At 42.7% G+C, this 24,436-nt stretch overlaps 1 protein-coding gene across 1 annotated transcript; it reads right to left on the bottom strand.

Annotated features, from left to right (window-relative positions):
* Window positions 1-7,187: 7,187 nt before the first annotated feature.
* On the bottom strand, window positions 7,188-9,287 carry LOC126070965 (serine/threonine-protein kinase MARK2-like). The gene has a single exon (XM_049875283.1). It carries the CDS (start codon window positions 9,285-9,287, stop codon window positions 7,188-7,190), a length of 2,100 nt encoding a protein of 699 aa, XP_049731240.1.
* Between the last annotated feature and the right edge of the window lie 15,149 nt (window positions 9,288-24,436).

Raw genomic sequence — 24,436 nt, 5'->3', positions numbered from 1 at the left:
CAGATTTAGATGTTTTAGTATTTATCCTGCTTGGTGTTCTATGGGCTCCTCGATCTGTGATTTGGTGTCTGGCAACAATTTTAGATAATACTGTGCCATTAAAACTTCAAATATTTCCTGTATTCCTTTTTCTCTTCTGCTTCTGGTATTCTCTCTATGCATATGTTAGACTTTTTGGGATTGTCCCCCATTTCTTATTCTCTTTCACTCTTTTTTCTTTTCAATTTGACAAGTTTCCACTGACAAATGTTCAACCTTACTGATTCTTTTCTTAAACATGTGCAACCTACTGATAAGCCAATCAGTGCCGTTTTTCATTTGTGTTACTGTGTTTTTCATTTCTGATATTTTTTTGAGTATTTCTTTGAGTTTCAGTCTGTTCATTTTCATTACCCTTTTATTGTTTCATGTTGTCCACTTTTTACCCAGAGCCCTTATCATATTATCATAGCTATTTTAATTTCCTGGTCTAATATTTCTAACAAAGGTGCCATATCTGAGCCTTGTCCTGTTGTTTACCCAGTCTGTTCAGTCTGTGTGTGTTTCCACGTTTTTGTCAAGCCTATGCTTGATGAGGACTTCCTGGTGGCGTAGTGGTTAAGTGCTACGGGTGCTAACTAATTGGTTGGCTATTCGAATCCGCTAAGCGCTCCTTGAAATCTCTATTGGGCAGATCTACTCTGTCCCATAGGGTACTATGTGTCGGAATCGACTCGACGGCACTGGGTTTTGTTTTTTTTTTTTTGGTATGTTTGATGAGGACTGAAGTTAGGCAGTTTTCCCCCTACGTGGCATGTTAGATGGTGTTTGGTATTTCCCCTTCCTCAAGTCTATTAGGCTCTAAAAATTGGAAGTTGGTTAGGTTGGTTGAAAGGGTGGTAGAACCGTTTCCCTTAAGGGTAGACCGTTGTCAAGAACAAAGTAGTGTTTGCAGTTGGTTACTTTTTTTTTCCAACTGGAATTATGAGAGACTTTTTCTTACAGTTTGACAGTGAAAACCTAGTGAGTCTCCTTTATGAGAAATTCACCGAAGTGTGAAGGAACCATAAGGGTAGGCCCTGTGAAATTTCTCTCTCTCAGTTTCCAGGGATTAGTCAATTAGCATTGAAGTAAGGAGCCCTAGTGGCATAATAGTTAAGCACATGGCTGCTAACCAACAGGGTGTTGATTAAAACCAGCCAGCAACTCCATAGAAGAAAATACTTGGCTGTTTGCTTCCATAACGTTTCCAGCCTAGAGAATCCTATGGCGGTGTTCTACTCCGTCACATTGTGCTGCTATGAGTTGGAATCAACTCATCGGCACCTAATAACATATGATTCTAGGTCAGGAGGTGGAAGTAACGGTGGTGGCATTCTCTGTTCCCAGTAAGCAGGGATTCTTTGTAGTAGTGCATGTGTATCTCCAGCTTCTGGGATAGCAGATTGCTCTGTGAGTTCAGATCTGTGACAGAGCTAAGAAGAGTTGTTTCTTTTCAGGTTTTTCTTATTGTGAGCATGCAAGGGACATCCAAGTTCCTTTTATAGTGGAATGGAAAATGGAAATTCCCATCTAGTGTTTTTAGAGTGATTTTGAAATGAGAGGAGCTAAAAATACATAGAAAAAAGAAAGAAACAAAAAATCAAAACAAAACCCACAAATACTTCTCCTAGTCTGTGCAGATTGGCTCTGTGCTGGGGCACTCCTGAAACACTTATAGAGTGAGAAAAAGTGTAGGTCTTTCTCGGGTAGTTTCTGAACAGAAATTTTGCTCTAGGTATTTGTAGCCTGCTAAATTTCCCCAAACACACAGTTGCTTTTGAATATCCTGATTTTCCAAAGAAGTACTTCCCAGTTTTGGCTTTTAGGCCTTAGGCTATCTATCGTATGTTTTGAGCATACTGTTTAGCCTGAGCCCTCTATGGGCTGTTAGTTCCCCTTGCAATCTTTCCTTATAAATGCCTGCCAGCTTAGCAGCCTGGGTCGTAAGTTAGGTCAAAGAGACAAGGTCCTTGCATTAGTCCTTCAGGCATCCCCCAGAAAGATTAGAAGAGACACACACAATGATTTTCTGTACTCTAACTGGAGCCAGGAACAGGGTCCCACCCTGGGATCAGAAGCAAGTGCTGCTACTATAAGATGACCACTGAGTTGGGGAGGAGATGGGGCAAGGGCAAGAAAAGAGACCACAAAGTTGCCTTACCTTTTTAAAGCCATCTTTTCCTTGATTCAGTATTTGCTGTGTTTTTGTCAACTGTTGACTCTTTTCAGGATACTCACAGGGTAGCAACACCTTCTAGGTTTCTTTTCCCCCTTTGGTGGGGTGAGAGCTTCATATAACATATCTCAGTGTCTTGCTGAACTTACCCACTTGATTGATTTTAACATTGCCCTTTGGTAGGGCTCTGAATGAGAGACTGGAACTCAGTAGGCCAGAATCCAAACGTGGCCACTTTCAGAGCCAGGATCACTGACAAGATCCAGCAGAGCTCTTCCAACCTCCACAGACTAACCCCCAAAATAAAACTGATTTTTGTCACTTTTTCATTTTCTTATTTTGTATTTTTTTTCTAGTTTTTATATGCTTTTTCTCATCTTTTTCTCCTTTTATTAAGTTTTTATTTGCATGTTACTAGTTGCTGTTGAGTAGATAACAGTTCGCAGCAACACCAAACGTGCAAAGTAGAACTGTTTCACAGGGTTTTGAAGGTTGTGACCTTTCAGAGTCAGTTACGAGGCCTTACTTTGGAGATGCCACTGGGTGGGTTTGAACTACTAACCTTTTGGCTTGTCATCCAGGGCTTAACAATTTGTGCCACCCAGGGGCCTAGTTTTTATTTAGTCATCAGTTTTTACCACTTTGAATCCTGTATTGGGACCCATTGGCCCTAAGCTAAGTAAGACTTGACCCAAGTCCGAGATGATGCAGAGGCCTCTCGGCCATTTCTTCTGAGGAGGAGACCCATGTGTAAGACTACCAAATGCTCGAAAACCTCTGCAAAGGTACCTTCACCAAGGTGAAGTTGGCTAAAGCTCTTCTCACTGGGAATAAGGTGAGATCGTTAGGGAGACCCAGCAACCTCCTGCAGCATCCACAGACTATCCTGAGAGGTTAAAATTATGAAGGCTTTCATTCATACCTTTTCTTTATTCTGCCCTAGAACTCTTCCAGGGAGAAGAGTACGACGGACTTCCCAGTGGATAGGTGGAGCCTGGGAGTCATCTTGTATTTGTTGGTGAGTGAATCCCTGCCTTTTGGTGGAAATGCCTTCATGGAGCTGTGGGAGTGTTTACTGTGAAATTGTTTGAAGTCATCAAGAATGAGAACACACTCCACATAGTGATGGAATAAGTAAGTGGAGGGGAGGTGTTTCATCATGCAAGGGCTCATGGCAGGATGAGGGACAAAGGGGCTCAAGCCACCAAATTCTGCCAGAGAGTGTCTGCAGTGCAGGATTGTCATAACAAGTGTATGGTTCAGAGGGGCCTGAAAAGAGAAAACCTAGTATTAGATAAGAAAATGAGCAGCAAACTTTCAGGTCTTGACCTTGGAAATGAATTCAGCCTGGGCAACAAGCTGTATACCTCCTGTGGCAGTCTCCCTTCCTATATTCTGCCCTAGAACTCTTCAGGGAGAAAAGTATGACAGACACCCCCAGTGGATGTGTTGAGCCTGGGAGTCATTTTGTATTTGTTGGTAGGTGGATCCCTGCCTTTTGTTGGAAATACCTTCGTGATACTATGGCAGGAGGTAGTGAAGGGACTTTCCCTTCCATATGACTATGCAGTATGAATACCTGCTGATCAAAATTTTCATTCATGACCCTAGTGAGAGAGGTACTTCAGAGGCAATTCTGACACATCCGTGGATGATGGTGGGTCATGAAGAACAAAAGCTGTATGTGGAGCCACACCCAGATTACAGTGACCCTCAGTGGATTGAGGTGATGTGTTACACATGGTGAGAGATTCAGTGCTTATTGATGATGCCAAAGTACAGTGTTGTGATAGTCATCTATTTGCTCCTGGTCGTAAAACACCTGAGACAGAGGGCCATAGCAGCCTGCAGTGGATCTTCATCCCATGGTGTACAGTGTACCCTCTTGTGCTAACCCAAGCAGAGGAGGTAGAGCGAGCCTGCCATTCCAGCTCTCTTAGTCTTCTAGCGCTGCTGTAATAGAAATACCACAAGTGGATGGCTTTAACAAAGAGAAATTTATTTGTTCGCAGTACAATAGGCGAAAAGTCCAAATTCAGGGTGTCAGCTCCAGGGGAAGGCTTTCTTTCTCTGTTGGTTCTCTCATCAGTTTTCCCCTGATAGAGGAGCATCTCAGGTGCAGGGACACCAGGTCCAAAGCATGAGCTTCGCTCTTGTTGCTGCTTTATTAGGGGTATGAGGTGCCCAACTCTCTGCTTGGTTCCCTTTCCTTTTTATCTCTTGAGACATAAGAGGTGGTACAGACCGCACCCCAGGGTAACTGCTTTTACATTGGATCAGGGGTGTGACCTGGGTAAGGATGGCATTACCATCCCATCCTAATCCTCTTTAACATAAAATTACAATCTCAGAATGGAGGACAATCACAAGATACAGGGAATCATAACCCAGCTAAAGTGATGCACACTTTTGGGGGGAGACATAATTTAGTCCATGAGGCGTACCTAAAATTCCTCTTGCAATTATGCCAAAAAATGTGCGGCCTGAGGAGGACCAGGGGTCAGGGCAGAAGAGCAGAAGCATAAGAACAACCCATCCTGGAGAGAAAGAAGGCCAGTCCTGTGCCCTCTGTGAACAGCAATGTTTTTACAAACAAACACGGAATTGACCATTCCAGAAATTAAGGGAAGACCACCTTGGCCAGGGCAACATCCACAATGCTTTGGACAGTCTATCTGATTCAGGATCAGGGGCCTCCATGGCATCTACTGTACCTCAGTCTCTCCACCCCAGTCCTACATATACCACGAATCCAGGACAGACTCGGTGCAGCCCAACCAGGACTCTGGAGTGTGCTCCAGGGTGAGCAACAGTGACGTGCTGCAGTTTAGAACATCTTCCCAGTGTGTCTGTGAGGCTTCCTCCTCATCCCACACCATGAGCAGCAGTGGTGGAGCTCAGAAGGAACTGGTTTCCTCCAGGGAGTGTGAAAACTAAGCTCTTTGCATGCTGAGAAGCTGCAAGAGATTCTGACCAGCCGAGTTTGCCTCAGATTGTGAGCCCAGCCTCTCCCTCTGTCAGCAGCGAGGGATGGCAGAGGGCCACTGAGATTTGTTCAGTGTTATTTGCAGGATTACATGTCTTGGTTTGCCAGCTCAGCGCCACATATTTCTAACTCAGTACAAATAGTAAGAAGGAAAAGGAGGAGATATTGGGAATGATGTAGAATTTGGTAATGGGGGTCCATCCATTTAGCAGGACAATAAATTGAGAAATGACTCTGGACAGGCTTAAGTGATTGGAACTCAGTATTTGGAGCGCCCCCGCATCACTTTGGCAAGCTCTTGCTCTTTCTTAAGCTGTACTACATATTTTTCACAATGTAAATCCTGTCAACCATAGGCCCTTAGAAGTATTGACCTATTTTCCTACTAATTATAATGCTCTCTCTCCCCCACCAGTACAAGCCCTTTTCCTGAGGCAGAAATGAATCCCACTAACTAAGTGATCAAGGGCAGTGGTCACTAATCAGTACATGCAAGGAAGGTAAAGTATATGGTATAAATTAGGTGGACCAAAGCATGTCTCAAAAAATCAGGAACTACAACTAGCTTGGAAGTTCTTCCCTAATGTAACCTTCTCACACTGTCAAAACACAAGTTTCTTTTTTTTTTTTTAAATAACACTCAGTATTTTGTATGTCCTATAGGAATTGTAGTTGTGGCTGTGCCCCCAGTAATCAGGCATGGCTGCTGGGGGGTTATAGCAAAGCAATTTCTTATGGAAAATGGATTTAATCCCATGGAGCTATCTAAGCACTCTTCACGTGGGAGAGTCTAACCAAATTGACAACTACCTGCTTCCAGTGTGTGCTAGGCCTACCAAAACCATTAATACGGAAATATTTGTTGGAAACTGATACCCAGTGTTAAAAAATATAGACATGTCACTGTACAGGAGACAGAGCCAACCATGAAAAGCTGAGAAGCAAGGTCAATTTGGGCAAAATTTATTGGCATGCCACCTCCAAGGCTACTAAAGTTCTATAAATGGGTGTGCTAGAAAAATTTCTCCTAGGGTGGAGACGATAGGGCAGGTGGTCTCCCTCTGAAAACAATAAACAGGTTCAGAAAAGGATCCAATGTATAATAGAATTGATGCCTATTCTTGAAATACTTAGGCCCACTTGAAAGTCTTCCATGTTGAGTTTCGCATGGCCCAGGATCTAATTTGATGGCTAAACTCCAGATTTTTTCACAAGGAAGAACATATGATGTCATTCCACAACTCGCCTGGTCTTCGGTCATTAGTGTTCAGTCAGTGAATGTATTCTTGAGATGGTCTCTAAATTCAGGTGGGACAAGCTCAAGGTCATACTTTGGCTCTTGTGGACTTGGTCTGATTTTCTTCAGCTTTAAGATGTTTCAGAAATAGAGTGGAGGCCTTTCTTTCAAGTCATCTCTGTGTGGAGTTAAACCGACAACTTTCTGGTTTGCTGTTCAGTGCATCCCAAGGGACTCCAGAGAGATCTCGATGGCCGTGTTAGTGAATCAAGTGGCTTTCCCTATTACAAGCTTTCCTTTGTCTGTCTGAACGGATGAATTTGGGAGTGTTTGTTTTGTTTTCATGAATTCTTTGCTTCATGTTTGCTGCAGCGGATCTGTAGGAATCTGAGAGCAAAGACGAGGTGGAAGTGCTTAAACCTGGAGAGGCCAAGCTGTTGTCGCTGAAGTTTACGTGGAGGAACCAGCTCCATGGAGCCCAACGAGATGATGTGGAAGATCTGCCAAGTGTGCGATGCCAACAGCTGCGAGTGGGATGTCTCCCGGGCATATGTGTTGCTGTGCACACGTGACGTGCAGGCCAAGAGGACTTTGTGCAGTGGAGGATGAAGGTATGCACACTGCCTTGATGATTGCTCAACAGGGTTCAAGTGAAGTGAATTTCGGGCACCTTTTTTAGGTGGGTTTTCCGAACATTGCCTTCAAAATTACAGAGGAGCTTAAACCTTGGAACTCCTGTTTTCTCTCAGGCAGCTGCTGCCCCCATTTTAAAGTGCAAGGTCACTGGTGATTTTTGAGACAATGTTATTGAAGGCCTCAGAGGTCCCTGAAATTCTCTTCACTTTTACCCCATTGAGAGTCCTCCGAGGCAGGGTGCACACCTCCATCCTCCACTGAGTGAAGTCCTGTTGTCCTGGTGTGCCATTCATACACAGCAGTGTGTATTTGTGTGTGAGATCCCAGTCACAGCCATTGGCATCCAACACTTGACAGATCTCCTGCAGCATCTCGTCGGGCTCCAAGGAACTGGTGATCTTCATCCTCCAGGTAAATTTGAGAGAGCGTGGTTTGGCCTGTTGAGGTTTGATCATTTGTGCAGCTTTGCTGTCCGATGCTTTGTGGTCCTTTTTGTCATATGTAAAACAAAGGCATCTTCTCATGAGCTTAAAGAACCTCCCAGTGGCCCGCTTCCAGCCCTGGCTGCTGACAGAGGAAGAGGCTGGACTCACAGTCTGGGGCAAACTCGGCTGGTCAGGTAACTCATGCACTTGCTCCTCAGAGGAAGAGGCTAGACTCACAGTCTGGGGCAAACTCGGCTGGTCAGGTAACTCATGCACTTGCTCCTCAGAGGAAGAGGCTAGACTCACAGTCTGGGGCAAACTCGGCTGGTCAGGTAACTCATGCACCTGCTCCTCATTTGCGGAGCTTAGATTTGACATTCCCTGGGTAAAACTGGTTTTCTCCGGGGCCCCGGCACTCTCGTTGATGGTGTAGGCTGAGGAGGAAGGCACAGAAACACACTGGGGTGGTGTGATGGGCTGTGGCACCTCACTGTTTCTCCCCTTGGCATACAGGTCAGAGTCCTGGTTGGGCTGTGCCCAGGCTGTGGTAGATTGCTGCCGCAGGTGGGCCAGGGCCAGGGAGAATGATGGAGAAGTAGACACCATGGAGGTCCCCATCCCTCCCTCAGAGAGAGTGTTCAAAGCATCGCGGATGTAGTAACCAAAGGTGGGAATGGTGGGCTCGGTGTAACTACGCTGTTTGGGTTTAGGACAGACGGTAGGAGGCACTTCATGGGATGAGGAAGGAGTGTGGCTATCGGTGCAATGGGCTTCAGCCTGGGGTTCCAGGGTGCTGGTGTGGCTGTCAATCTCATATGTGTCGTGACGCAGGATCAGATAGGTGGCGTTCGCATCATTGTAATTGTGGTTCAACAGTGAGTCATGAATGTCTTCCTGCACGTAACCTGTGTTCACCGTCACCTCAGTGTGCCAGTGGTTATCGTAGTCTGGGAGTGGCTGCACATAGAGCTTTTGTTTTTCTTCGTGGCTCACCTTCATCCATGGATGTGCTAGGATGTCCTCTAACGTGGCTCTCTTTCTTGGGTCACGAATGAAAATTTTACTGAGCAGGTGTTGACACTGGCTAGACATGTGGAAGGGAACGTGATATTGTCCCTGCAGCACCTGCTCTCGCAGCTTCGTCAAGGTCTTCCCACGAAAAGGCAGAGATCCAGTTACCATGAAGTATAGGATGACTCCCAGGCTCCACACATCCACTGGGGGTCCGTCATACTTTTCTCCCTGAAGGAGTTCTGGGGCAGAATAAGGGGGAGTGCCACAGAAGGTATCCAGCTTGCTCCCTGGGGTGAATTCAGTTCCTAAACCAAAGTCTGCAAGTTTGATGTTCATTCGCTTGTCCAATAGTAGGTTTTCTGTTTTCAGATCCCTATGAACAATACTCTTGTCGTGGCAGTACTTCACCGCTGACACTATTTGTTGGAATTTCGTTTGGGCCTCTTTTTCGCTCATGAAGCCATGATTCACTAGGTGGTAAAAGAGGTCCCTTCCACTTGCATACTCCATCACTATATAGAGGGCGTGCTCATTCTCTATGACTTCAAACAGCTTTACAATATTTGGATGATGGAGATCCTTCATAATTTCTATCTCTCTGTATAGTCTGTGGAGGTCGGAGGACGTGTGCTGGATCTTGTCAATTATTTTAATGGCTACCTCTTGGCCGGTGATGATGTGCTGGGCCAGCTTGACCTTGGCAGATGCCCCCTTGCCGATGGTTCTGAGGAGGTGGTAGCGTCCCACATGAGTTTCCTCCACAGCAGAGAAGGCTAAGTGGCTCTGCAGCATGTTGGCTATGGTGCGAAGGCGTAGCGGGCTTTGGGATAAGAGGTGCCCTGGTGGTAGGATTAAAAACTTAAAAACCCAAAACCCTAAAAAGTGGTGACTAAAAACTTAATGAAATATGGAAAAAATGAGAAAAAGTTAAAATATAATCAAAAAGGTAAAATGAGAAAAGAGGAAGTAAAATTTTAAAAACTGATAAAAATAAGATAAATTGTATATATAAACAAAACAAGAAATCAATGAGAAAGATTCAAAAAAGGAATAAATAACATGAGCATAAGAAAAAATACAAAATAAAACAATAATAGTAAGATGATAAAAAAATTAACAAGTACATAGAAAAAAAGAAAAATTGAGGATGTAAAGGAAGAATAAAAGGAAAAACGAATGAATGCAAATGAGGAAAAACAAAGAGAAAATAAGAATAGCTGGCGAGGAAATAGAAAAACCACAATTTAAAGAGAAAACAAGCCAAGTTTGGTCACGATGTCTCAGGTCACTGAAGGAGCTTCCTGAGCCAGAAAGACCACAAACCTAGGTTTCCAGGGACTTATATAGGGGCTTGGAGTTCCAAAGAATTGGCTCCTTATGAGGTCACCACAAGAAATGGACCAATAAAAACGGGGGGTAATTGACTGTGCTTTTTGCTCTCAGGGATTCTTTACTCATTTTTTTTAGAAGAAAAATGTGTGTGTGTGTGTGTCTGTGTGTGTAGAGCGAGAATTCCACAGAGCTTTTCTTTCCTTTTTATTGATCTTCATGTTATTTTTTTTATTGTGTTGCAAATATACATAATAAAACACGCCATTTCAACAATTTCTACATGTGCATTTGTTACATTGCTTATATTCAAGCTGTGCAAGCATTTCACGGTTTATGTTCGAAATCATTCCACTACCTTTCTCATAAACTCAATGATCCTAATCAAAAACTCTTCCTTCCCCCTCCCTGTCACCCCTGGTAACCACTAATAAGCTTTGTTTTGTGTATATTTGCTTCTGCCCTATAGGTGAGATCAGAATGCATCTCTCCTTTTCTGACTGACTGACTTTTCTCAGCTTGGTGTTTTCAGGCTTCATCCATGTTGTCGTATGCATCAAGACTTCATTTTTGGGAGTGTGTGTAATATTCCATTGGAAGTCCCTGGCTTGCACCAGCAGTTAATTGCTCATCTACTAGTTTGGGGGTTCAAACCCACCCAGAGACTTCTCAGAAGACATTCCCGGTGATCTCCTTCTGAAAGGTCAGAGCCTTGAAAACCCTGTGGAGTTGTGTGTACGTACCAAAGTTTGTGTATCCATTCACCTGCTGATGGACATATTGGCTGTGTTCATCTTTTGCTTCTTGTGAAAAGTGCTGCAGTGAAAAGTTGTATATAGATTTCCGCTTGCGTTCCTGCCTTGCATAGTGGCTGTTGTTGTTATTAGATGCTGTCGAGTTGATTCTGACTCATAGTGACCCTAGGTACAACACAACAAAACACTTCCTGGTTCTGCCCCATCATCAAAATTGTTGCTGTGTTTGAGCCCATTGTTGCAGCCACTGTGTCAGTCTGTCTTGTCAAGGTCTTCCTCTTTCTCCCTAACCCTCTACTTCTCTAAGTGTCTTAGTTATCTAGTGCTGCTATAAGTGCAATACCACAAGTGGATGGCTTTAACAAAGAAATTTATTCTCTCCCAGTCTACGAGGCTAGAAGTCTGAATTCAGGGTGCCAACTCCCTGGCAATGCTTTCTATCTTTGTTGTTTCTGGGAGAAGGTCCTTGTCATGAATCATTTTCTCCTGGCCTAGGAGCTTCTCAGCACAGTGACCGTAGGTCCAAAGAACGTGCTCTGCTCCTGGCACATCTTTCTTGGTGGCATGAGGTACTTATATCTCTCTGATTACATTTCTCTCCTTTTATCTCTTGGAAGATAAAAGGTGATAGAGGTCACACCCCAGGGAACCTTCCCTTCCATCGGATCTGGGCTGTGACTTTCGTAAACGCGTTTTATCCCTTTCTATTCAATCCATGACATTCCACCTTGTTGTTGTTGTTGTTAGGTGCCGTCGAGTCGGTTGTGACGCATAGCGACCCTACGCACAACAGAACGAAACACTTCCCGGCCCTGCGCCATCCTTAGAATCGTTGTTATGCTGGAGCTCATTGTTGCAGCCACTGTGTCAGTCCAGCTCCTTGAGGGTCTTCCTCTTTTCCGGTGACCCTGTACTCTGCCAAGCATGATATCCCTCTCCAGGGACTGATCCTCCCTGACAATGTGTCCAAATTACGTAAGACGCATTCTCGCCATCCTTGCCTCAAAGGAGCATTCTGTCCGCACTTCCTCCAGGACAGATTTGTTCATTCTTTTGGCAGTCCCTGGTATATTCAATATTCTTCACCAACACCAGAATTCAAAGGCGTCAATTCTTCTTTGGTCTTCCTTATTCATTGTCCAGCTTTCACACCCGTATAATGTCATTGAAAATACCATGGTCTGAGCCAGGTGCACCTTAGTCTTCAGGGTGACATCTTCATCTTCAGCACTTCGAAGGGGTCCTTAGCAGCAGATTTGCCCAATGCAATGTGTCTTTTGATTTCTTGACTGCTGCTTGAATGGCTGTTAATTGTGGATCCAAGTAAAATGAAATCCTTGACAACTTCAATCTTTTCTCCGTTTATCACGATGTTGCTCATTGGTCCAGTTGTGAGGATTTTTGTTTTCTTTATGTTGAGGTGTAATCCATACTGAAGGCTGTGGTCTTTGATCTTCATCAGTAAGTGCTTCAAGTCCTCTTCACTTTCAGCAAGCAAGGTTGTGTCATCTGCATCACGCAGGTTGCTAATGAGCCTTCCTCCAATCCTGGTGCCCTGTTTTTGTTCATATAGTCCAGCTTCTTGTATTATTTGCTCAACATAGAGATTGAATAGGTATGGTGAAAGAATAGAACCCTGACGCACACTTTTCTTGACTTTAAACCAATCAGTATCCCCTTGTTCCATCTTAACAACTGCTTCTTGATCTATGTAAAGGTTCCTCAAGAGCACAATTAAGCGTTCTGGAATTCCCATTCTTTGCAGTGTTATCCATAGTTTGTTATGATCCACACAGTCGAATGCCTTTGCATAGTCTATAAAACACAGGTAAACATCCTTCTGGTGTTCTCTGCTTTCAGCCAGGATCCATCTGACATCAGCAATGATATTCCTGGTTCCATGTCCTCTTCTGAAACCGGCCTGAATTTCTGGCAGTTCCCTGTCGATATACTGCTGCAGCCGTTTTTGAATGATCTTCGGCAAAATTTAGCTTCCTTGTGATATCGATACTGTTCTATAATTTCCACATTCAGTTGGATCACCTTTTTTGGGAATAGGCATAAATATGGATCTCTCTTTTTTTTGTTTTTCCAGTCAGTTGGCCAGGAAGCTGTCTTCCCTATTTCTTGGCATAAACGAGTGAGCACGTCCAGCGCCGCATCTGTTTGTTGAAACATCTCAATTGATATTCCATCAATTCCTGGAGCCTCGTTTTTTGCCAATGCCTTCAGAGCAGCTTGGACTTCTTCCTTCAGTACCGTCGGTTCCTGATCATATGCCACCTCTTGAAATGGTTGAATATCAACTAATTCTTTTTGGTATAATGACTCTGTGTATTCCTTCCATCTTCTTTCGATGCTTCCTGCATCGTTTAATATTTTCCCCATGGAATCCTTCACTATTGCAACTCGAGGTTTGAAATTTTTCTTCAGTTCTTTCACCTTGAGAAACGCCGAGTGTGTTCTTCCCTTTTGGTTTTCCATCTGCAGCTCTTTGCACGTGTCATTATAATACTTTGTCTTCTGGAGAGGCGCTTTGAAATCTTCTGTTCAGTTCTTTTACTTCATCAATTCTTCCTTTTGCTTTAGCTGCTCGAAGTTCAAGAGCAAGTTTCAGAGTCTCCTCTGACATCCATCTTGGTCTTTTCTTTCTTTCCTGTCTTTTCAATGACCTCTTGCTTTCTTCATGGATGATGTCCTTGATGTCATTCCACAACTCGTCTGGTCTGCAGTTAGCAGTGTTCAATGCGTCAAATCTATTTTTGAGATGGTCTCTAAATTCAGGTAGGATATAGTCAAGGTCATATTTTGGCTCTCGTGGACTTGCTCTGAGTTTCTTCAGTTTTAGCATAAACTTGCATATGAGCAATTGATGGTCTATTCCACACTTGGCCCCTGGCCTTGTTCCGACTGATGAGATAGAGCTTTTCCATCGTGTCTTTTCACAGATGTAGTGAATTTGATTTCTGTGTTTTCCATCTGGTGAGGTCCGTGTGTATAGTTGCCGTTTATGTTGGTGAAAGAAGGTATTTGCAATGAAGAAGTCATTGGTCTTGCAAAATTCTATCATTCGATCTCTGGCATTGTTTCTATCACCAAGGCCATATTTTCCAACTGCTGATCCTTCTTCTTTGTTTCCAACTTTCGCATTCCAATTGCCAGTAATTCTCAATGCATCTTGACTGCATTTTCGATCAATTTCATACTGTAGCAGCTGATAAAAATCTTCTCTTTCTTCATCTTTGGCCCTAGTGGTTGGTGCGTACATTTGAATAATAGTCATATTAACTGATCTTGCTTGTGGACGTATGAACGTTATCCTATCAGTGACAGTGTTGTACTTCAGGATAGGTCTTGAAACGTTCTTTTTGATGATGAATGCAACACCATTCCTCTTCGAGTTGTCATTCCCAGCATAGTAGAGTATATGATTGTCCGATTCAAAATGGCCACTGCTAGTCTATTTCAGCTCACTAATGCCTAGGATGTCGATGTTTATGCGTTCCATTTCATTTTTGATGATTTCCAATTGTCCTAGATTCATAGGTCATACATTCCAGGTTCCGATTATTCATGGATGTTTGCAGGTGTTTCTTCTCATTTGGAGTTGTGCCACATCAGCAAATGAAGGTCCCGAAAGCTTTACTCCATCCACATCGTTAAGGTCGACTGTACTTTGAGGAGGCAGCTCTTCCCCAGTGATCTTTTGAGTGCCTTCCAACCTGAGGGGCTCATTTTCAGGCAGTATATCAGACAGTGTTCCAGTGCTATTCCTAAGGTTTTCACTGGCTCATGTTTTTCAGAAGTAGACTCTGGGGTCCTTGTTCCTAGTCTGTCTTAGTCTGGAAGCTCAGCTGAAACCTGTCCTCCATGGGCAACCCTGCTGGTATCTGAATCCCGGTGGCATAGCTTCCAGCATCACAGCAACACACAAGCACCCACAGTACGACAAACTGAGAGACACGGGGGGTTCCAGCTGTAGACCCCCAAAATTCGTGTCCTTGCCACATGTAAAACACTTTCACCCCATTATATCATCCCAAAAGTCTTAACTCCACGTCCAGATTCTTTCCTGGGGCAGAATTTCTCTTCATCTGTGAAATCTAGAAGTTTTTTGCTTCCAAAGTACAAGAATCGAACAGGCACAAGGTAGACCTTTCCATTAGAAATGGTAGAAATTGGAGGGAATGAGGGGATAGGGGTCATCACCAGCAATTTACATTACCTCTCAAGGGTTGAAAATAGCCCTCTGTTCTGAGAGACCATCGGGGCAATGGCCCTGCCCTCCAGATGCTAAGTGCTGGCTACAATCTCTGGATTCTGGCTGAAGGCCCTTAGGACTTGAACTTCAGTTCTTCCTCCCAGGCCCACTGGAACAGCAACTCTGTTCCATCAGCTTCGGGCAGCCCCATTCTCCTAGCCCATCTGAGTGGCGACTCTATCCATTCGGCCTTAGCTGGGCCCATTCTTCTGCCTGTTGAGCGTGGCAGCCCTGCCCCCTCAGCTTTGGTCAGTGTATGTGGCCCAATCCTTTAGCAAAATATTACTGTCATGTGATGTTAATGACACTGTTTGATAATTTCCACATTCTGTTGGATCACCATTCTTTGGGATGGGCGCATATATCTCTTCCAGTTGGTTGGGCAGTTAGCTTACATCCAAATTTCTTGCCATAGATGCATGAGTACCTCCATTGCTGCATCCATTTGTTGAAACATCTCAACTAGTGTTTAATTCCTAGAGCCTTGTTTTTCACCAATGTCTTCAGTGTAGCCTATGTTTGAGGCCATTGTTGATGCCACTGTGTCAGTCCATCTTGTTGAGGCTCTTCCTCTGTTTTGCTGACCTTGTCCTTTACCAAACGTAATGTCCAGGAGGATTGGTCTCTCTTGGTAACATGTCTAAAGTAAGTGAGGTGAAGTTTTCCCATCCGCCCTCCAAGGAGCATTCTGGCCATACTTCTTGTAAGACCTATTGGTTTATTTCGGCAGTCTGTGGTATATTATTCAATATTCTTTGCCAACACTATCATTTAGGTGTTTGGAAAGACTCTAAGGATCCCTGGTGATGCAGTAGTGAAGCACTGAGCTGCTACGGAAAAGGTCGGTGGTTTGAACCCACCAGCCCCTCCATGGAATAAAGACGTGGCAGTTTGCTTTCATAAAGATGAAAGCCTCAGAAACCCTGTGGGGCAGTTTTCTGTCCTGTAATGTCACTATGAGTTGGAATTGATAGCTATGGGTAAAGACTTTTACTCTGTGAGATTAAGGTGAGAGTAAGAGATGAGCCAAGCTCAGATTTCAGCCAGTCCAAATTGGAGTCCAAAGCCAAGCCACCCCTGCCAAAGCAGTGTGTGGGAAAGGAACCCAAGACTGTGTCGGGTTTGGATTTGGGCGAGGATGTGGAGTCTGACCTGCAATTAGATTCTGCAGGTGTGGAGGCACAAGGACTAGTTAGAGTGAGGGCATATAGAGGTCAATTTATTAATGGAGTGTTAGCTCATGCCCGTCTCACAGTGGGTCTAGTGGGTCCCCAAACCCGTACTGTAGTGATTTCCCCAGATCCAGAATGTGTAATTGGAGTAGTCATACTCAGCAAGTGGCAGAACCCACACGTTGGCTCCCTGACATGTGGAGCAAAGGATATTATGGTAGGAAAGGCTAAGCAGAAGGCATTAGAACTGCCCCTACCTAGGAAAATAGGAAACCAAAAGCAATACTGCATTCCTGGAGGGATTGGAGAGATTATTGCCACCATCATGGACTTGAAGGATCCAGGGGTGTTGATTCCCACCACATCTGTATTCAACTTGCGTATGTGGCCCATGAAAAAACGGGTGGATCTTGGAGAATGACAGTGGATTATTGAAAACTTAACCAGGTGGTGACTGCTATTGCAGCTGCTGTTCCAGATGTGGTTTCATTGCTTTAGCAAATTAAATATATCTCCTGGTACCTCGTATGGACCTGTTGATGTGTGTAATGCCTTTTTCTCCATACCTGTTTCAAAGGACCTCCAGAAGCCATTTGCCTTAAGCTGGCAAGGTCAGCAGTACACCTTTACTCTTCTGCCTCGGGGGTGTATCAACTGTCCAGCCTTATGTCATAATTTAGTCTGAAGGGATCTCTTTACCACCAAGGAAGAAGAAACAGAAGAGGAGCGCCTACTTTGGACCCAGGGTCCCTCCACTGAGAAGCTCCTGGACCCAGGGTAAGATTGATGACAAGGACTTTCCCGTAGACCCTTCCCTTGGAGCTAGTCCCTGAATTTAGCCTTCTAGCCTTTTCAACTGTGAGAGAATAAATTTCTTTTTGTTAAAGACATCTTCTTGTGGTATTTTTGTAGTAGCAGTGGTAGATATCTATGGCAGAATTCTAAAGCCAAGCTTCTTTGAGTAGACTATTTACACAGCTACAGGTCTCCTGTTGCTGTATTTATCATCTTTGGTTGTTAAAAATTTGCAGTGCTATTAAATCTTACTGCTAAGTTTTCTAAACACAAGTTAAAATGTTAATGTTGGAAATTTTTTATAATTCCATTGGCATATATATTTTATTACCACGGCAATTCTGAGACTCAAAATATTTTTTATCGTACTAGCTTTATGTGTAGTATTCGGGGGAAGAATTAAGAGAACTGAGAATTTCGAAATGAGTAGTCCAAAGCATGAGATCGCAAACGCTGTCATGAACTGGGGTTTGAGCCATAAGACAGAAAAAGAAACAGTGAATGAATATTCACGTTCTCTTCTCCTCCTGCAGGAAGTCTGACATTGGCCTGCATCTTGCCACATCCATCTTGACCTCTCTGTGTGTTCACTTCTTCACACTCTAACCAGAATATCCTTGCAAAAATAAATCAAATGACTCCCGTGTTTACAATCCTTTCATGAATTCCCATTAGTTTTAGGAGAAGTTCCAAATTCTGAATGCAGCCTATTCAGTCTTCCATTATCTGGCGCCTAAAACTTCAGTTATTACTTTCCCTGTTTCACTCTCTGGACTGCAATCATAAGGAAACTGCAAATACCCTGTCGTCTCTACTGTTCCATTCATCCTAAATTGTCCCTCTCCAGCCCCGACTGCTAACTAGATTTTACCAATCTTTCAGGTCTCTGATCAAATGTAACTTCTTCAGAAAGTATACTTCGGGGCCATTACTGTTCTTCCTCACGGCATCTGGGATTCTCTTTATACTCCGTATCTCATGTCATATAATTATTTGTGCAACGATGTAGAGGTTTCCTGTGGTGTATAGGGCTACCGCGCCTACAGATGCATTGTCATAGGCCCGTTTGTGATCTACGCAGCTTGTTGCCTCAGCATTCATTAATCCCTGCTAGCTACCCTCCCGCCCAGCTCCTCACATGGCCATTCCTATCTTGTCACTTGGTCTGTCGACAGTTGTAGTGTCCACCCTCCCTGAGGACTCCAAAATGCATATCTCTAGACAGGATCACTCCAGATTGTTAGATTCTCCACATGGAAGTTTAATAGATACATCAAGTTTGGCATGTTCAAAATCCTAATCCTTTTCTTTATTGTTAGATCTCATTGAGTCAATTGTGACTCATAACGATCCTGTGTACAACAGTGTGAAACACTGCCTGGTCCTGCACCATCCTCACAATCATTGTTATGCCGGAGCCCATTGTTGCAGCCACTGCGTCAATCCATCTCGTTGGGGGTCTTCCACTTTTTCGATGACCCTCTTGTTGACCAAGCTTGATATCCTTCTCCAGGGACTGATCCCTCATGATAACATGTCAAAAGAACATGAGACCAAACCTGGACATTATTTCTTGTAATGGGCATTCTGGCTGTACTTCTTCCAAGACAGATTTGTTTGTTCCACCAGCAATCAGTATATTCAATATTCTTTTCCAATACCATAATTCAAAGTTATCAGTTCGTCGGTCTTCCGTGTGCGTTGTCCAGCTCTCTCATGCGTATGAGGTGCCTTAAAACAGCATGGCTTGGTAAGGTGCACCTTAGTCGTTAAAGTGATAGCTTTGCCTTTTAGCACTTTAAAGAGGTCTTTTGCAGCAGGTTTGCCCGGTGCAATACATCATTTGATTTCTTTTTTTTTTTTTTTTAATATTTTTTGTGTTTCAAGTGAAAGTTTAGAAAGCAAGTCAGTGTCTTATACAAAAATTTATACATACGTTGCTAAAAACTCCTAATTGCTCTCCTCCTAATGAAAAAACACACTCCTTCCCTCCATTCTCTCTTTTCGTGTCCATTCGGCCAGCTTCTGACCCCCTCTGCCCTCTCATCTCCCCTTCATACAGGAGATGCCAACATAGTCTCATGTGTCCCCTCGATCCAAGAAGTTCCTTCTTCACCAGTATCATTTTCCATCCCATATTCCAGTCTAATCCCTGTCTGAAGAGTTGGCTTTGGGAATGGTTCCTATTTTGGGCTAACAGAAGGTCTGGGGACTGTAGCCTCTGGGGTCTTTCTAGTCCCATTCTGACAATTAAGTCTGGTCTTATTATGAGAATTAGGGGTCTGCATCCCACTGCTCTCCTGATCTCTCAGAGCTTCTCTGTTGTGTTCCCTGTCAAGGGAGACATCAGTTGTGGCCAGGCACTGTCTAGCTCTTCTGGTCTCAGGTTGGTGTAGTCTCTGGTTTGTGTGGTCCTTTCTGTCTCTTAGGCTCATAATTACCTTGTGTCTTTGGTGTTCTTCATTCTTCCTTGCTCCAGGTGGATTGAGACCAGTTGATGCATCTTAGATGGCTATTTGCTAGCGTTTAAGACCCCAGAGGCCACTCTCCAAAGTGGGATGCAGAATGTTTTCTTAATAGATTTATTATGCCAGTTGACTTAGATGTCTCCTGAAACCATGGTGTCCAAACTCCCACCCGTGCTACGCTGGCCTTCTAGTCATTCAGTTTAATCGGGAAACTTCTTTGCTCTTGGTTTAGTGCAGTTGTGTTGACCTCTCCTGTATTGTGTGTTGTCTTTCCCTTCACCTAAAAGAAAAACTTATCTACTATCTAATTAGTGAAAACCCCTCTCCCTCCCTCCCTCCCTCCACCCTCTTAGAACTATCAAAGAACATTTTCTTCTCTGTTTAAACTATTTCTCCAGGTCTTATAATAGTGGCCTTACACAATATTTGTACTTTTGCATCTGACTAATTTCAGTCAGCATAATGTCTTCCAGATTTCTCCGTGTTATAAGAAGTTTCATGGATTCATCATTGTTCTTTATTGATGTGTAGTATTCCATTGTGTGAGTATATCATAATTGATTTATCCATTTATCCGTTGATGGCCACCTTGGTTGCATCCAAGTTTTTGCTATTGTAAAGAGAGCTGCGGTGAACATGGGTGTGCATATATCTGTTCGTGTAAAGTCTCTTATTTCTCGAGGATATATTGCAAGGAGTGGGATTGCTGGATCGTATGGTAGTTCGATTTCTAGTTTTTTTAGGAATCGCCAAATCGATTTCCAAAGTGGTTGTACCATTTTACATTCTCACCAGCAGTGTGTAAGTGTTCCAGTCATTCCACAAGCTCTCCAACATTTATTATTATGTGTTTTTGGATTAAAGCCAGCCTTGTTGGAGTGAGATGGAATCCCATTGTTGGTTTGATTTGCGTTTCTCTAGTGGCTAAAGATCATGAGCATTTTCTCATGTATCTGTTAGCTACCTGAATGTCTTCTTTAGTGATGTGCTTCTTCATATCCTTTGCCCATTTTTTAATTGGGTTATTTGTCTTTTTGTTGTTGAGTTTTTGGAATATCACATAGATTTTACAGATCAGGCGCTGATCGGAAATGTCATAGCTAAAAACTTTTTCCCATTCCGTAGGTAATCTTTTTACTCTTTTGGTGAAGTCTTTGGATGAGTGTAGGTGTTTGGTTTTTAGGAGCTCCCAGTTATCTAGTTTTTCTCGTGCAGTGTTAGTAATGTTTTGTATACTGTTTATGCCATGTATTAGGGCTCCTGACTTTGTCCCTATCTTTTCTTCCATGATCTTCATGGTTTTGTATTTCATGTTTAGGTCTTTGATCCATTTTAAGCGTATTTTTTTGCATGGAGTGAGGTATGGGTCTTGTTTCATTGTTTTGCAGATGGATATCCAGTTATGCCAGAGCACCGTTTGTTAAAAAGACTTTCTTTTTCCCATTTAACTGTTCTGAGGCCTTTGTCAAATATCAAATGCTCTATTCTGTCCCATTGATCTGTGGATCTTTTGTTGTACCAGTACCAGGCAGTTTTGACTCTCGTGGCGGTGTAATAGGTTGTAAGATCAGGTAGAGTAAGGCCTTCCACTTTGTTCTTGTTTTTCAGTAATGGTTTACTTATCCAGGGCCTCTTTCACTTTCGTATGAAGTTGTTGATTTTTTTCTCTATCTCATTTAAAAATGTTGTTGGAATTTGGATCAGAATTGCAATAAATCTATAGAAGACTTTTGGTAGAATAGACCTTTTGATAATGTATAGTCTTCCTATCCATGAGCAAGGTATGTTTTCCCAGTTCTTTAGGTCTCTTTTGGTTTTTTGCAGAAGCGTTTTGTAGATCTCTTTGTATGAGTCTTTTACGTCTGTTGTAAGATTTATTCCTAAGTAGTTTATCTTCTTGGGGACTATTGTAAATGGTATCGATTTGGTGATTTCCTGTTCGATGTTCTTTTTTAATCATTTCTAAACGTACAATGGAGTAGTATTAAACGTATTCACAGAGTTGTATAATCATTACCAGTTTCTATTTGCAAAATTTTTTGTCACCCACAATAGAAACTCTATACCCATTCAGAAATAACTCCCAATTATTCTGTTCTTCAGCCCTGGTATCCTCTTATCTACTTTCTGTTTGTATGAATTTGTGTATCCTAAGTTGTTCATATAAGCTTATTTTACTTGGCATAGTTTTTTGAGAGTATATCTACATTGTATTGTGTATCAGAATTTCATACCTTTTTGGCTGAATAATATGCCATTGTATGCCTATACTAAACATTGTTTATCCATTCGGCTGTTAATGGACACTTGGGTTTATACCTTTTGGCTATTGTGAATAATACTGCAATGAATATTGGTTTACAAGTCACTTTTGGAGTCTCTGTTTTCCATTCCTGTGGTATATACCTAGGAGTGGAAGTGGTGGGTCCCATGATAATTGTTTACCTTTTGGAGTAAGCACCAATGTGTTTTCCACAGCAGCTGCACCATTTTACATTTCCAACAGCAATGTATGAGCATGGAAACTTCTCCACAGCACTTGTTATTTTTCCTTTTTAATTATTATTATACCCATCCTATTAGGTATGAAGTGGTATCTCGTTTTGGTTTTGATTTGCATTTCTCTAAGGGCTAATGACATTTAGCACTGTTTCTTATGCTTCTTAATGATTTATATACCTTCCTTACAGAACTATCTATTCAAGTCCTTTGCTCAGTTTTAAATTGGTATATTGGTCTTTTTGTTCTTGAGTTTTAGGAATTGTATACATATTTTGAATCTTATACTCTTAAAAGTTATATGACTTGCAGACATTTTCTGCTATAGGGTTTCTTTTTTTTTTTTTGTAATGATTTTTTATTGTGCTTTAAGTGAAAGTTTATAAATCAAGTCAGTCTGTCACACAAAAACCTATATACACCTTGCTACACACTCCCAATTACTCTCCCCGTAATGAGACTGCCAGCTCTCTCCCTCCACTCTCTTTTCATGTCCTTTTCGCCAGCTTCTAACCCCCTCCATCCTCTCATCACCCCTCCAGGCAGGAGATGCCAACATAGTCTCAAGTGTCCACCTGATCCAAGAAGCTCACTCCTCACCAGCATCCATCTCCAACCCATTGTCCAGTCCAATCCATGTCTGAAGAGTTGGCTTTGGGAATGGTTCCTGTCCTGGGGCAAGAGAAGGTCTGGGGGCCATAACCACCGGGGTCCTTCCAGTCTCAGGCAGACCATTAAGTCTGGTCTTATGAGAATTTGGGGTCTGCATCCCACTGCTCTCCTGCTCCCTCAGGGGTTCCGTGTTGTGTTCCCTGTCAGGGCAGTCATCGGCTGTAGCTGGGCACCATCTAGTTCTTCTGGTCTCAGGATGATATAGTTGCTGGTTCATGTGGCCCTTTCTGTCTCTTGGGCTCCTAATCACCTTGAGTCCTTGCTATTCTTCATTCTCCTTTGATCCTGGTGGTTTGAGACCAATTGATGCATCTTAGATGGCAGCTTGCTAGCGTTTAAGACCCCAGATGCCACTCTTCAAAGTGAGATGCAGAATATTTTGATAATAGATTTTATTGTGCCAATTGACTTAGATGTCCCCTGAAACCATCGTCTCCACACCCCTACTCCTGCTACACTGGCCTTCAAAGTATTCAGTTTATTCAGGAAAGTTCTTTGCTTTTGGTTTAGTCCAATTGTGCTGACTTCGCCTGCATTGTGTGCTGTCTTTCCCTTCACCTAAAGTAGTTCTTATCTACTACTTAATTAGTAAACACCCCTCTCCCACCCTCTCTCCTTCCCCTTTCTCATAACCTCAAAAGAATGTTTTCTTCTCAGTTTAAACTGTTTCTCAAATTCTTATAATAAGGGTCTTATACAATATTTGTCCTTTTGCAACTGAGAAATTTCACTCAGCATAGTGCCTTCCAGGTTCCTCCATGTTATGAAATGTTTCACAGATTCCTTACTGTTCTTTATCGATACGTAGTATTCCATTGTGTGAATATACTATAGTTTATTTATCCATTCATCCGTTGATGGGCACTTTGGTTGCTTCTATGTTTTTGCTATTGTAAACAGTGCTGCAGTAAACATGGGTGTGCATATATCTCTTCCTGTAAATTCTCTTATTTCTCTAGGATATATTCCAAGGAGTGAGATTGCTGGATCGTATGGTAGTTGTTATTTTTTTTTTTTCATGGCAGTTCTGTTTCTAACTTTTCAAGGAAGCGCCAAATCAGTTTCCAAAGTGGTTATACCATTTGACATTCCCACCAGCAGTGTAGAAGTGTTCCAGTCTCTCCAGAGCCTCTCCAACATTTCTTATTTTGTGTTTTTTGGATTAATGCCAGCCTTGTTGGAGTGAGATGAAATCTCATTGTAGTTTTGATCTGCATTTCTCTAATGGCTAATGAGGGTGAACATTTCCTCATGTATCTATTAGCTACCTGAATGTCTTCTCTAGTGAAGTGTCTATTCACATCTTTTGCCCATTTTTTAATTGGGTTAGTTATCTTTTTGCAGTGGAGTTTTTGCAGTATCATGTAGGTTTTAGAGATCAGGTGCTGATCAGAAATGTCCTAGCTAAAAACTTTTTCGCAGTCTGTAGGTAGACTTTTTACTCTTTTGGTGAAGTCTTTGGATGAGCATAAGTGTTTGATTTTTAGGAGCTCCCGGTTATCTAGTTTTTCTTCTACGTTCTTTATAATGTTTTGTATAAAAAAAAAATTTTTTTTATACTGTTTATGCCATGTATTAGGGCTCCTAATGTTGTCCCTATTTTTTCTTCCATGATCTTTACCGTTTTATATTTTATGTTTAGTTCTTTGATCCATTTTGAGTTAGTTTTTGTGCATGGAGTGAGGTATGGGTGTGGTTTCATTTTTTTGCAGATGGATATCCAGTTCTGCCAGCACCATTTGTTAAAAAGATTGTCTTTTCCCCATTTAACCGTTTTGGGGCCTTTGTCAAATATCAACTGCTTATATGTGGATGGATTTATGTCTGGATTCTCAATTCTGTTCCTTTGGTCCATGTATCTGTTGTTGTAACAATACCAGGCTGTTTTGACTACTGTGGTGGTATAGTAGGTTCTAAAATCAGGTCAAGTAAGGCCTCCCACTTTGTTCTTCTTTTTCAGTAATGCCTTATTTGTTTCTCCATGCCATTA

The sequence above is a fragment of the Elephas maximus genome, chromosome 3, assembly GCF_024166365.1.
Source record: "Elephas maximus indicus isolate mEleMax1 chromosome 3, mEleMax1 primary haplotype, whole genome shotgun sequence".
NCBI classification, from domain to species: domain Eukaryota; kingdom Metazoa; phylum Chordata; class Mammalia; order Proboscidea; family Elephantidae; genus Elephas; species Elephas maximus.
The sequence above is the reverse complement of the archived record's forward strand: the minus strand, read 5'-3'. Positions and strand labels throughout refer to the sequence as shown.